At 53.4% G+C, this 14,314-nt stretch overlaps 3 protein-coding genes across 3 annotated transcripts; all 3 read right to left on the reverse strand.

The window, feature by feature from the left end:
* Positions 1 to 1,942: 1,942 nt before the first annotated feature.
* On the reverse strand, positions 1,943 to 3,472 carry LMH87_003821 (uncharacterized protein; the record flags this gene model as incomplete). Its single annotated transcript, XM_056194947.1, has 4 exons — positions 1,943 to 2,036; positions 2,251 to 2,311; positions 2,435 to 2,594; positions 2,663 to 3,472. 4 exons carry the CDS (start codon positions 3,470 to 3,472, stop codon positions 1,943 to 1,945), a joined length of 1,125 nt encoding a protein of 374 aa, XP_056048624.1.
* Positions 3,473 to 3,540: 68 nt separating this feature from the next.
* On the reverse strand, positions 3,541 to 4,423 carry LMH87_003822 (uncharacterized protein; the record flags this gene model as incomplete). Its single annotated transcript, XM_056194948.1, has 2 exons — positions 3,541 to 3,591; positions 3,653 to 4,423. The coding sequence occupies 2 exons, from the start codon at positions 4,421 to 4,423 to the stop codon at positions 3,541 to 3,543; spliced, it is 822 nt and encodes a 273-aa protein (XP_056048625.1).
* A 434-nt stretch (positions 4,424 to 4,857) lies between these two features.
* On the reverse strand, positions 4,858 to 8,966 carry LMH87_003823 (uncharacterized protein; the record flags this gene model as incomplete). Its single annotated transcript, XM_056194949.1, has 6 exons — positions 4,858 to 5,192; positions 5,269 to 5,659; positions 5,766 to 5,976; positions 6,050 to 6,112; positions 6,213 to 6,254; positions 6,790 to 8,966. 6 exons carry the CDS (start codon positions 8,964 to 8,966, stop codon positions 4,858 to 4,860), a joined length of 3,219 nt encoding a protein of 1,072 aa, XP_056048626.1.
* Between the last annotated feature and the right edge of the window lie 5,348 nt (positions 8,967 to 14,314).

Genomic DNA, 14,314 nt, shown 5'->3' on the forward strand with positions numbered 1-14,314 from the left:
CAGAACCACGACTTCTGGTGGTCGGCGTGGCCGCAAAGACGGGGCCATGCTGCACGAGGCGCTGCTTGTCTTCGGCGTCGACTTGGTCTCGGGGCGCATCTCGGAACAGCAATTGGCCCTTGTGTGGTGCCTCTGCGTACGGGGAACCTTGCAGGACCCCTCACTGTATGAAGAAGCTTGCGGTGCAGGCCCCGGTAGTTGGTTGGTACCAGGCAATTGGCTGCCCGGCCTGCAGAATCGTTGGCGGCGGCGCACCTGCAGGAATGTGGAAGCAGGGCCGTAGCCTTTATTTTACGCGACGGGGCGAAAAAGGGCGTTTTTGGGTGTGATGCACCGAGGGGCAAGGCTAGCTTCGGTGTTGAAGGTGTGATGATCGTGTCTTGGAGCCCAAGCTAGCGGGCGTTCTTCGGTATCCAATAACTACTCCGTAATTCCGTATATTCTGGCGGAATCTTGCGTTTGGCACCGCCGTCAGCCAGCCCGTCAGCAATCCCAATCCTGTGAGCGCGCTTGGCTGTGCGCTGTTCAATGGAGACGAACGCGAGGGCCAGACATGGGCCCGTGGCCATGGGTGGGATGACGGGGGACAAGCTGGGAGCGATGGCGAGCTAGAAGGCCCAAGGAATTATCAGCAAAAGGACAGGCACAACAGGGAAGAGGGTCAGATGCGAAACAGGGCCACCTCATGCTGCATGCATGAAGAAGATCCAATGCCCTGTTTTATCTTTCGGGCGCTGCTGAAATGTAAGTATTCCTTTTGCCCTTTTTAGGTGCGTCAAGTCTGCTTCATCGGTGACGTCCCCGTCGCATCTACAAGGCTGCGCTGTGCCGCCGGGCAAGCCCAAGGGGCTGTCTGTGGTTGGACGGCCGCTGGAGGCGGCATGTCCATCGATACCGCATCGGGCTACTTGATGTGGCTTGCAAGGCCAATAGACCTGTCGATTGGCTGTGACTTGAAGAAGGGCTGGGATTAGGCATTGTTGGGTGCAGGATGCAAGACGGAGAATTGCAAGATTGAGAGTTGAGAGAGCCCGTTTGTCGTCCTCATTGGCCTTGCCGGTTGCCTGTTGAGGCCCGGCCGTCAACCAGTCACCTGCCAGCTGGCACCAATACATGCTCTGTTTCTCGCAAAACATCCTCCTCAAAACCGCATCGCTATTTAACATTTACTGGCTTACTTGGGCCGAAATAATAACAGCACACCAAGAATCGCCAGCCTGACATTCTATGCCCTACTCGCACAATCCCCTCCCGGCCGCAGAGGACAGCGCCTGGTAGCAAATCAACGGGTCGCATTGCTGTACTACCTAGGCTACATCCAGAAGCCGCGACCACATGCACCCGAAAAGCTGGTAACGCAACACAGCTGAATTATTCCAAGGCCCAAATAATTCTCCTAGGTTGAGGGATGACGACGCCACCGTGCGATGACAATATCATGTCCCCTTGGTCATGATGCGCGCGTTCTCTCTGTGCCGGTACTCCATCTACATCTCGCTCTTTGCAAGCACAGCCGAGCTGCGACAATCGACATTGCCGATGCCCATAGCCATCCATTCCATTATCTGTTGCATAGTCCACTTTCTTTTTCGAGGTGCCAGGTATATCAGTTGATGTTCCAAAGCTAGGTGGCGAACCACCTGCGGCTGGTCCCCGCCAGACGACCTGAAACGCGAAGAACTCCTGTGACAGACACCACCAACTAACACGGCGCCAGCTAACACAGGTCGCCAAACTTGGCTTTTGTTATTTATGACCGTCATGTATTATTACAACACATCCCGGCCGGCCCGCGCCCGTCCTGTTTACTACATGACACATGACGTCTATAGCGCATTGCGATATTCGCCTTATGATGGCCAGCTATTGATTGATACCTTGTGCCTTGCCCCGCCATCCTTGGTAAAAAAAAATTGACGCGTCGACCAAAAGATTGCATTCTTTACCGGCTCGTGTTTAGCGAGGATAGGTCGGGGTACCGCAGATCGGCATTGTCCTCTAAATAGTCCATCCATCTTTTTAGGAATGAACTGCCCCTGCTCGCATACACAATAATAATGCAACCATGTTAGCCTCGTTTTTCTCTCCCGGGTCAGACGACCGACTGTCCAAAACGTCTCACGCTGTAAACGATGCCGTGCGGCCACACCAACATATAAAATTGCGGGCAAAGAACTCGGGCGTGGTGTGACGGCACTCAAAGTACAGTACATGAAGACGTCGACGGGGAAATTATGCAGTGTTGCTTACCTCTTTACTGTTTCCGAATCTCCAATTACCGTCAGGGACCTCTTCGGTCGAGTCATGGCCACTGTTGATCCCAAGTTAATCTTCTCGTCTTGTCTGAAGTCATTCATGCGCACCAGTCTCTGCATGAATCTTGGAGCCTGGAAAAAAAGCGAGGCTCAGCTCCGCCTCACCAAAAATGACATACCGTTCAGCCGTCTCTTTTCGCCCAAGAAACCCACCTCACCCTCGGAGTTACTTCGTACCAAGCTCACAATGACGGCTTCCTTCTCGCGACCCTGGAAGCCATCGACACTGCCGAGCTCGATTCCTGGGAACCTTTCCTTGAGCGGCGCAAGAACAGCCAGCTTTGCACGACACATGTTAGTACCCCTTGTCAATCCACATCCCGAACTGTAGCAAGATAAGCTCATACCTGCGCATTGTACGGCGTCACCACCGCAATGTCTTCTGCTCGCACCCCAGCCTCCACTAGTATCGCTACATGCTGCTGCACCAGAGCTGCTTCCATTTCGTTGCTTTTGCTGTCACTATGTAGACTGGCCTTGCCCTTTTTCGGATTATCGGCATCCTCTTCTTCGCTGCGCTCGGGGAAATCACCGCCTTGCGTATCAATGAAGATGAGCGGCTCGTTCGTATCCTCGCTATCCTCCACGTCGTATTCTAGCTCCTTGAGAAGCCTCGCCTTGACTGCGTCAGCAGCAACTAGCTTTGACTCGTAGAGCTCGTCGGAAGGGAAGCGCATGATTTTCTCATGCATTCGGTATTGCGTTGTGAGCATTCGCTTGATCGATGGTCCGTGGAGTGCCAGCAGTCTATCAAAGAGCGTCGTCTCGAGTGTCAGACCCTTAATCGGCTTCGCCTCTGCGAGGTCCTTGAGCTTGAGAGCCGTCTTGGAGTTGCTGGATTTGATCGTCGGAGGCAGCTGCAGGTGATCGCCGGCACATACGGCCTTGTTGGCTGACAGCAATGGCACCCAGCACTGTGCCTCGAGCGCTTGGCTTGCTTCGTCAATAATCACAACGTCAAACTTTTCGTTGCGTAGCTGGTGACCGCCAGCTCCGTGAAGCGTAGCCAGCACCACCTTGCTTCCTCCTACTAGATTGCTAACGCACTTGCGTTCTCTTTCTCTGTATTCCTTTCGAAGCTCCCTCAAGTCGCCGTATATTTGCCTGCGCTCTTTGCCACTCTTTGTCTTTTTTATGGATGCCTGCTTGGCATCCATTTCAGCACGTACGTCTTTGACAATAGCGCCGGCGTCTGAAGTCTGTGTCAACACGTCAAGAGAGTGATTTACCACCGAAGGCAGCAGCCTAGCAGGGTGTCCCAGACGTAGAATTGGGACTTTGTGCGGCGAGAGTCTTTCGACAATATTGTCGACAGAGATATTAGACGGACCGCAAACCAATACTCTCTTTTTGAGCTTGATGAGCTGCAGAATGAGCTCTATCAATGTGTGCGTTTTCCCTGTCCCAGGAGGACCGTGTATCAGAGCAATCTCTCGCGATGCCAGCGCAAATCGAATAGCGTCTTTTTGGGAGTCGTTTAGAGTTGGATCAATCCACTCGATTTTGCTCAGCTCCTCGTCCGCTGACAAGTCCTTTGGGACTGGCGATGGACTGGATAGCCCAAACAGCACCCGAATGAAGCTCGAATATTCTGCTTCGCTCATCTTTTGTAGCTTCTCCATCATCTGGTTCATCCTTCGGTACGTCACCTCGTCCGCCAACTTGACCATCCACACTTTGCCTCCAAATGCCACCTCATCTTTGCCCTCGTCCAATGCTGCAAAGACGGACGTTTTGTGCACCTTGGTCACCACGCCGCGGGCACCCTTCTTCTCCAGCTCCTGGATCTCCTTCTTCTTGGCACTGCCCGCAGGCTGGTCTGCCACGAGCACAATATCGCCGGTACGCAGACCGTGCTCTGGCAGTTCGCCCGTCGAGGAAGTGGCACTATCTGGACCAAGCTCCAGCACTGTCCGGCCGCCAAGGCCGGTGCGCTGCGAAGAGACGACAAGGTTGGTGATGGCCAGGCCAGCGCGCTGTAGGCCGGCGGGGCTGTGATTGGTAATGAGGGAGCTTGTTTCCTGCACCTCGCTTTGCAGTTCGCGCTCTAACAGAGCCAGCTGCGTGCTAGCAAACGAAGGCACGTCGACTGGTTCCCTGGGAGCCATGTTGAAGGATATCTGTATGACGGAGGTCGGGTTGTGTAGTGCAAGCTGTGAGTTTGCTCGGCGTGGTGCAGTTCGGGACCCCACCAATGACGAAATTAGAGCTATAGCTACAGCTCACCCATCGTCAGGTCGGTCAGCAGTCTAATGAAAATGTAGATTCAGTCAAAAACACTCATTTAAAAGAACCGATTTGGAATTTTTGGAGATCCTTAGACCATTTTACTTTCCTCCAACCAAAGTAAATTACATACATGTCCAAGACGGTGGTTGACTACAGATCATTCAACATCCAAGACCCAAACAACAAGCTCCGAAACAAAAAGATATGACGCCAGTGTAGATGTAAAGTTCCCCAACAGGGTACAGAATGATTCGCCAGAAATGATGACCCATATATGCACGCATTCAACGGAAAGGGAAAAAAAAAATGAGCCTCAGTCTGCCGGGTGTATCACCACAACCACAACCAGCGATGCAGCCATGATGGCCAGCGCCACGAGGGACACCAGGACAATCGTCCCGCGACTAGCAGGAAACTTGCCCTTGAGAATCCACTCCTGGCCGTGAAAGTAGCGCTTGAACCCCAGCAGCAGGATCAGGATGCTGATGCCGAGAAACGTCGCGCCCAGCGGCCGGCCCAGACGCCGCAGCGCGTCCGGCGTGTTCTTGCCGTCGCTCAGCGAGGTGTTGAGTCGGAAGAGCTGGGTGACGGCGATGCCGATCGAGGCAAACGCGAGCGACGTGCGCAGCCAGGCGAGAAACGTCCGCTCTATTGGTGACGCATCGGTGCATGTTAGCGAAATTGAAATTCCGGAGCAATAAACGCACACCATCCTTCGACATACCCAGGGCTAGATGATCTCTGGCGACGCTGCCTTTGTTTTCCAGCTCAATCGACTGATACTTGCCGAGCTGCTGCTTCCACCACGGCCTCTGGCCCTCCTCGCCCGTCCTCGTCCCCTCGTCGTCGCTGTCCGAGGCCATCCCTACCGTCGGGGCCGGGGCCGTGGTCCTGGACCGCAGGCTGTATATGGAGTGAGTCCCGCTCCCCGGCGGCGGCGCCGACGCGCTCTCTTGAGGGTTCAGCGCCTGGTAGTTGTGGCTGGATCCGCGCGACACCATGCCCGTCGTCTCGTCGACCGCTTCATCGGCAAACTGCGTCTTGCGGCCAAACGACGAATGGCGCCGAATGGTGGCCGGGTCGGAGCCCATCTCGTCGGCGCGGCCTCTGGCGTTCTGCGGAAGAGGGGAGGGGGGTTAGCTGAGAGACGAGTGTGGAGGGCAACGAGGCCCTTTTGTCCTTTGCCCTCCGCGTCCAGGGCGGCGCCAAAGGAAAGCTCACTTCTAAAATCTCGTTGACTCGCTCGCTTCTCGACTGCCGCCGTTGCCGGAACCGGCCGGTGGTGATGGTGGTGGCGGCGGTGCTGTTGGATCTCACTGGGACAATCGGAGTGCTGCCCGAGTCTGATGCCGCGTTTGGAGCGGAAGCGGCCTCGTTGCTGCTCATCGTTCGCGCGTGGGCCGGGGGCAGGTGAGCACAGATATATAGGTATCTATCTCGGTTTAGGCTTTTTCCTCTGGCTGTATGCAGGCCGTTACTGCATGAGATGGGGGGCCGCTGCGTACGCGCCAGCCAAAGACGTTCGCTTGGACGGGGGAAAGAGCCCGAAGAGGGATCGTCTAATTGTTCTGCGGCCAATGTTAGAAGACAATTGAGGGCAGATGCGATCGCGTCATTGCGAGATAGTGGGCTGGTGACTGCAGAGCTGCAGCTTGCTGGTCTTCTTACAGGGCACTAGCGACGCCGGCTCCACTGTACTGGGACCCGGGCCTGCAACGTCGGCATCGCCATCGGGGCATCACGAAACCTGGGTGGTGGGTGCGCTGTTTGTGGCGTAGTTATACATTTTTTGCAAAATCCTGTCCTATCTCTCCCGCTTTAACCGTACATGGCGAAAAAGTAGAAAATCTGGTGGCTGTGTTGGCAGCCCCCCGTGTACTCGGTACAACCAGGTCTGTCTAGTCACTTGGGGGCGAAAGATGTTGAATCAACCTTTACCGTGTACGTTGTAAAAATCTCAGCTGAGAAAGAATAGTACATCAGCTGATATTTGACATGAACCACTAATTTTTCGGATTGCCATCTATTTCATCATTTCCTTCCAAAGTGCCAACAGCGTTGCTTTCAACCAACCGTTGCCCGACCCGCCGACTAAGAAACGTTCATCGACAACCTAAAGACTGCCACACACGATGCTTGCTCCCCACTGGCCGTCCAGATCGAATGGCTGGGCACAATACCACAGGGCAGCTGAGTACTATCCGAAGTTTCGTTCCAGCCATCCAAGCTACTATTGTCAACATACATCAAGTATGGCATGTGTGAAGAAACATCAAGAGTGTCTGCTCCAAGCAGACGAATCGCCTCCTGATACTTGCCCTGGGCCTGGGCAGCAATCACGCTCAAGTTCGCCTTGGTACCGGGATTCCGAACGTTCGCCAACACTGTATGTATAAATACGCCCTCGTCCGCCCGCACCACTGTATTCCACGACCGCCATCCATCCAGCTGCGACTCGGCATGCGACACCAACTGCGTGCTCGTCTCGGAAAGTCCCGATAGTCCAATATGTGCATGCCACTCGACAGTAGCCTGTCGCGGCAACTCCTCCACCTCGACAGCGAAAAAGGGCGGGATGCAAGTCTCGGGCTCATTCTGCTGCCGCAAGGGAAAGACCTCCCAGTCGGGCAGCGGTCGTGGCCTGCTGCTCTCATTGGTGACCAGGGACATGTATTGCGGGTTGTATTTCAAATCCCATGGATCCAACGCGGCCTCGTCCTCTTCCTCGTCCGGCTCAGCATGCATCATACTCCACGCTCTGCTCGCCAATTGCGCCTTGTTCCTCACATCCTCCTCAGATGCTGATTTGTCAAAGTAGGCGACGGCGCTCGTCCATTGCTGAACCTTCATCTGCGTGCCAATTCGCCACAGATGTTGTAGCGACAGCGTTATTTGCTCGACAAGAGAAGAAGGAGAGGGAGTGGGTAGCGCCATGCTACATGGTATAAGGGATATCTGGCCTGCAATGTAAACTGATCGCGGGCCCAGGGCGGCATTGTCCTTCGTTATGGGGACATCAATGGCCTGGCTATAAGGACCAATGTTGGCCGGCGCCCAGTATGATCTTGACTGCACATGTAGACCGTCTCTTGTGGACGTCCTGGAAACTGGGGGAGCCGTCGCGTATAGCATGATGTTGCGGCCCTCTGGTAGCAGCTCGCCGCAGGATATTGTGACTCGAGATGCGGGGTTGGGTGACTTGAATAGACTGCCGTACGCTTGGTTGATTTTTGGAAAGTCGGCCATGTTTCTCAGAATGATGACGACCGTCGTCAGCTGGGCGGCATCGAGGCCATGAGTCGCGAGTGCCTCTGAGAGCTTGCCAACCACACTGTTTGTTTCTTCGGTTATCGTGCTGGAATCGAAAGTTTTATCTGAAGTAAAACTCCAAGCCAACAGTTCGGGCTTGCCAATATCTGAAAAGTCCATTTTTGACAAAGGCTTTGTCTCTGAGCCCCCAACTGTAGCTGTTGACGCCCCATGAGGTCGCCCGGTCAAGTCCTCTAGAACTTGCGCGAATCGCGAATCAAACAGATCTGGAACTCTTGCGTTCACAGCTGAATCTGCGTCCAAACTGTGCTTGTCTTGTAAATGTGCGCCACGGGTCAAAAGCCATATTGATCCTCCGCCCTCTCGGACGACACGTCTGCCGTCCTCAGGCACAACAATCTTCTTCTCGAAGAGACAGTCGGGGCCATTCAGGACCAGCGTCTCAAACTCGCCACCTTCTCCCAAGGACGCGCCATCTGAAGCGCCGAATTTGCGCAGCGCCTTCTTCACACGGGTTGACCCGGCTTCGCTCGATGCGACTTCCCACAGATGGCTCTCATCCAGTCCTGCACTGGCCACTTTGATGATGCGTGCCTCGAGGCCCGCAGACGCCATGTCAATCAGCAGCTGCGCTTCGTTTGTCGGTGCAACTGGAGAAGGCAGTGCTGTGTACTTCCAGAGGTAGGCCAGCGGCGTGAGGCCGAGGCGGATGGCAATGGACTCGACACGAGTGCGTTGATACGTTGACAGGATGGCTCCGGAGCAGAGGGCGTTAGCCTCGGGGTGCTTTTCTTTGATAGTGCCCAGGAGCGTGAGCATGGACTCCGTTTCGTCCAGGCCGGGCTCTGAGGCGTCATAGGCATAGTCCCTCTCATGACGAACCGTGCCTCCGTCTATGGGCTGTCGGTACAGCGGAATCCCTGTCGCTTCCGCATACAGGGGAATAACTTCGTGGCCAACGGTCTGGTACATGAAGCTGTTCAGGTCCTTTTCGTCCTGCACATCGCCGGCGGGCGCCGCGTCGGGTGCCCGTGGATGGAGGTTGGCGAGGGCGACGATGCGATGACCATTTTGGATGCAATGCAGCAGGCTGTAGAAGCTGTCCTTGCCGCCTGAGATGAGCGCAATCACGTTGAGGCTTTCGGCAGCCATGATGCCTCAGAAAAATTGCGGAACTCAAGTCTGCACCCGGCGATCAAGATCATGACGATGCCATCTCGAGCATGGCATTTTCTTTCGTCGACGGTGGAGCGATTTTCACGTGCAGACTTTGACGGTTGATTTTAGCAACATTCTATTCACGCAATTGTACACCGTGACATAGATTCATCTTTTAGTTTCGGTACATTTTACGTTTACAAGAGAAAATGGGTTGAAAGCACTGGAGCGGAATTCCTCGACACAATTCGATCGCAAGCCAGCTCCCACTTGCCCGCCACCAGCCAGCCTACTGGCACTGGCAAAAGTGGAACTCTCGTCCGCGCACATTCACCACCAATGTAAACCTGGGGTGGCACACGAAAAAAGACTATCACATTTTGTGTGTAAAAGATGATTGGTGTTTTTCTTCTTCTTCTTCAATTGCCATCTTCAGCCGGAATCTACAAATAGAATCATGAGTCGGCCCAGACTCAGCCGCATATAAACTGCTGCTATTGAAACACGGCTTGTTCATGCAATCCGATGCGTAGGTAGGCGACTTGTTCACATGCGGCCGGGCAATCGTGGGAGTGTATCCAAGGCGCGGCTCCGTGTGCATAAAGGACAGATCCGTGCAATTCCAGTGACATGTGCTCTTGCTTACCGGGAACAGTGCCGTGATCGACCTTGCAGACGATCACTTTGCATCTGCCGTCGGTGACTACATTTCCACAAGGTTCCCCCGTTGTGCTGTCACAAGTGACAGATGAACGGAATGGGAGTAGTGATTTCTGGTGGCTTTGATGGTAAAGCTATCAGTAGGCGAGAAAGACGGCCGATGTAACGGTGATGAGATGTGATGTGATGTGATTCCCTCCGTTTGGTAGCGTTTTCAGGCACAATGACACATGGCTCCGTATTGCCTCCACGCATGCCATGCGGGCCATGCTCTACAGACTAGCAAACTAGGTACAATGAGACGCTCCTGGCTCCACAAGGCAATGTGATGAGTGCGTGTCTGTGTGCATGTCTGTGAGCGACACTCGGCACGCCTCGCTTGGCTTATCCCCGCAGGGTCTGGACACTTCATTTCAAAACCCAGAGACAAGCACACAAGTAATGTCGGCTTCAAAAGCCGGCGTGTCACGAACAAACCCTTCTGTATTTTACCAATGTGGCTCTGCCCTAGCTTGAGACACCTATTAGACACACGTTTTTTGTGGTCGCCGTTGAAGCCTGTCACCGAGACCCGTTTTCAACGGGGTTGGCCCCTGGTCCTTTGACATGTCGTCCCACCCCAGTGTAAGTTATGCCGTCTGGCGCGACTTGGCGGAAGATTAAAGTAATGCAGCGACATCTTGCAATTACTGTAAAATCGCACAGGCGTGTGGGACAAGATGCGAGGCGGCCCCGGTAGGCAAAAATACGGCATGGCTTTTTGATTATTCTCGTTCATCTTGATTATGCTTCTGTTTCTGTTGTGCTAGGAACACGAATACATCGCCATCCATCTGCCTTGTTCTGTGTCAGCCCACTTGCATGAAGACCTGCCTCGCCAATATTGCCACCCAATATACGTGTGCACGGGCATGCTTCGATAACTTGCCGATGGAAGCCTGATAGCACAATATCATAAACACATGATGTATGCATATGGGGATATACCATAAGACAAGAATCCGTAAGGACGATGCGGGTATTATGTATATTGCATTGCGTGCGACTGTGGCGGAGGGCGGTTATGCGACCTTATCAAGCTCCAACATGGCAGTCAAGCGTGACAGCTCTTTGTAGGACAGTGCGATACGAAAGTTCAACTATTGCCTTGGTGTTACTCGGAGCAATACGGCCGCCATGCTCCGTACTGGTGACGGATTTATGCTGGTACCTTGACAGAGCCTCGCTTGCCACCACAAGCGCCCAGACCCGTCTTTATCATCAACGTGAGACGGTCATCTACTCAGTACTCAGTATGATGGAGAAATTTTCACTTTGGTAATGAACTGCGGATCATCGTGCTCGTTATCGGTACAGCGTGGTTGAGCCCATGGACAAGAGACTTCTCACCGCAAGGCTGCGACAGACACGCGTGAATTTCACCGCCGTTGCATCCGTACCCTGCGAGGTCCGGCTGTCTGGGCCAGGCAGGGCACATGGTGGTCCGACCAACTTGAATAGACGACTTTGCTTTGGAATCTCTCAGAATATCGAATGATTATCTCGCTTTCACTGGCGAGAAGGAGGAATCGCAACGGCTATCCCACAGACGGGCCTCCATTAGCCATGCGTATCTCGGAATACTCATTTGAACGACATTTGGTTCCCAAATAGACTTTGAAGAAGCGGAAAGGCCCTGCGGGACGTCCCACAGCGGCTACTCGATGCGTAGGCTCCGTGGGTTCCGTGCAAGTTGCCACTTGGTGGGACAGCGCAACAGGTCCCCGGATGGGTCAGCCCATTTCCGCAAAGGTCAATACTGTGGTCATATTCGGAGTGCCATCTGGACCGTCGAGGACAAGAATAGCACAAAATACCACTCAGTAGTACACTCGGTGGCGATTATGGGAACCGACCAGCCCAGAAGGAAGAAACCCCCGGAATTGGATTGGAGACAGTTAAAGCTTGGGCCATGACAGCTCGGGAAATTACACAGCCATGCTGGGTGTGTGCGTGACGCCTAGCGCACACGCCCACCTGGGCTGGGAAAAAAAGAAGAAAAGAAGGAATCCATCGGCATTCAAGGGATTTGTACCGCGCTCTCCCCCCTGTCTGCCGTCAAAGCCAAAAGACCCTCCCATGCTGATTGTGCCAGGGTGCCGGTCGACTGCGTCGCCACAAAGAGCCAGGTACGGCATACATATGTACAATACGAGTCCATACCGCCAAATCGGCAAAGCAGTCAGTCACCCTTTTAACAAAGACATTGTAAGAGAGCCCTACGTCAGACGATCAAATAGAAAAAGAACTGGGAAATTAAGCCATTCTCCAATTTTCCGCGCCTTCTCAGACGCGCGGGAAACCTCAATGGAATAAGCTCGAGGCCCCAGAGGCCAGAACAAAAAACCAGAGACGCTAATAAATCAATCCAATGGACAAGGGAAATCGCCTTTGGTCTCCACTGAAGAAATCCAGGCACCAGGCACGGACCGGGGAAGGCTAGAGGAAAGCTCCGCCAGCTAAACCTGCCAGGGCCAAGGGGAGGAAGGGGGGGCGTGTGTAAGAAGAAGAGAAGCAGGAACGAAAAGAGGCGTCCACAGCTAATCTTGCGAAATAGAGTGAGCAGGGGTTGCTATTCAGGCACAAGAAAAAAGCTCAGACCAACAAGGTATACCAGCTAATATACGAGTAGGCGGGTTCATGGCGCCGCCGGGGAGGCGCAGGGCAATAATGAAGGAAAAAAGTTGCAAGGAATAAATCGGGGAGTCCGTTGTTTCGAGAAGCAGGTTAGACCGCAAGAGGGGGGGACAAAAGCTGCTGCAGGCTGCCTCTTTGAGATGCACGCGAAGAGGGATGGATGCCCACAGCACGTTGGTCCCCAGTACCGGGTTCATGAGGGTCATTCATTGCTGGATACCAGCTGGGTTTTCTGAGGAGATGACAAAATGATTCGACTTCTTTACCGCCTACCACCAATACCAAGGCCAGCTATTTACCATCTCACCGCAAAGTCCTTTGAATGTCTCCCCCCCCCATGGAGCGGGAATTGGGTCGTTGCGTAACGGGAACCGGGGGGGGATTCAAGTACACGATCCCAGTACACAAAGAGAACGAAAAAGGCGGCTGCAAGAAGCACGGTGCATGCAAGCCGGGATTTTGCACGCCCATCACGAAAAAGAAAGCAAAGAAAAAAAAACGACCACTCATTCCCGTCTTTTGAGCGACGCGGCCCCGAAGACTCGGTTCTCGGTATAATCCTCCCGAACAAAGCCGTCTTACAAGTGTGGACAAGGGGGGGGGGGGGGGGTCTGGGAGAGTCATCCTACGATGTTGCACAGAAAAGACTTCACGTAATACAACATGCTAGAATGAAGGAGAATGACGACGCTCCTTTTTGTAACTTTTTGTAAAGTAGACTTTGGAGATTACGCACCGCCTTCTGGACGGGGACCAGGAAGTCGTGATGGCATTGCATTTTTAGAAAACAAGCATTTAGCTGCAGGAGAACCTGCATTAGCACCACCCGGTTCCGCGGTACGGGGCCTAATCAATGGACCTTTTGCACATGTCTATTACTTGTTCTAGCTTCGTCGAAGCGCTTTGCTCAGATAGCAAGGTTGGTAATAATAATAAAAAAGAGCTGTGTACGGATACATCATGTCGATTCACCAAGTACAGAGTAGACGCCAAGGAGAATCGGACTGCCGCTCTTGGCTTTTCTAGGTCAACAGGGATATCACGGGCGAAGTCGTGCGAGACGATTAGGACTGTGCACTTTTCAAGGATCCCTCTTTCTGCAGCATCAGTCGTTTTTGTGACTGGGGGTGGTTTGTGCGACGAACCAACCAGGATCTAAGCCGTGGAAGACACTCCCACGAGCTCAAACATGCACACACCAGCAAGGGACATTGGGCAATTTGGCTAGGCAGGGGTCGTAATGACCGCTATTCGATTGCGAGCCTTCTAAGTAGTTCCCTTCTACTGGTAATATGGCCCACGGCGAACTAGGGAGCTACGGGCAAAGATCGATTTCGACATCTCCGGAGCATCGAGACAGGTTGAGTGAAGTCAGGCTGACGGGGTTCCGGTTGTTGGCACAACGCATGGTAGACAGCGTGCATGGTGGCTCCCGCAAAGATTGGTTCAGTCACAGGCAGAAGTGGTTCAATGGTGTTTGTATGTCCAATAAAGATGTTCAATTTGGCGGAAAATATTTTCATTCAGTCCAAGTTGCAGGCCAGCCGCACCTTGTCCCAAAGAATTACAACGAGAGTTAAGAAAGAGTAGGCTGCCCCGTCGAAAAGTTGACGAGGCAGCGGAACACACAAAAGTAGCAAGAGCGCCCATGACGCCGATGGATCCCAGAAATCTTTCCATGCCCCCAATCACTTTGTCCAACTTTTTTATGATCATAAAAACTGCAGCCGCAGACGTCGTCCGTCGACCACAGTCGTATAAAAAGATGTATGTCAAAACTTGATACAAGAACTGAAAGATGTGTATATGCAGTCGTAAGCCGTGGTTGTGTGCGTCCTTCTAAGATATAAAATGCGGTGAGCAACAAGCATGTTACTCAGCCACTCCTCATCACTCAAGCAGGGACACGCAAGGCGAAACCACTGTTCAGAAGACGAGAAATGTGAAAGTAGTCGTAGAAGTCGTGATGGGCCAAGCCCAAAGAATGTTGCCGAGCCCAGCGCCCT

This window comes from Akanthomyces muscarius, chromosome 2 (assembly GCF_028009165.1).
Source record: "Akanthomyces muscarius strain Ve6 chromosome 2, whole genome shotgun sequence".
In the NCBI taxonomy this organism is placed as follows: domain Eukaryota; kingdom Fungi; phylum Ascomycota; class Sordariomycetes; order Hypocreales; family Cordycipitaceae; genus Akanthomyces; species Akanthomyces muscarius.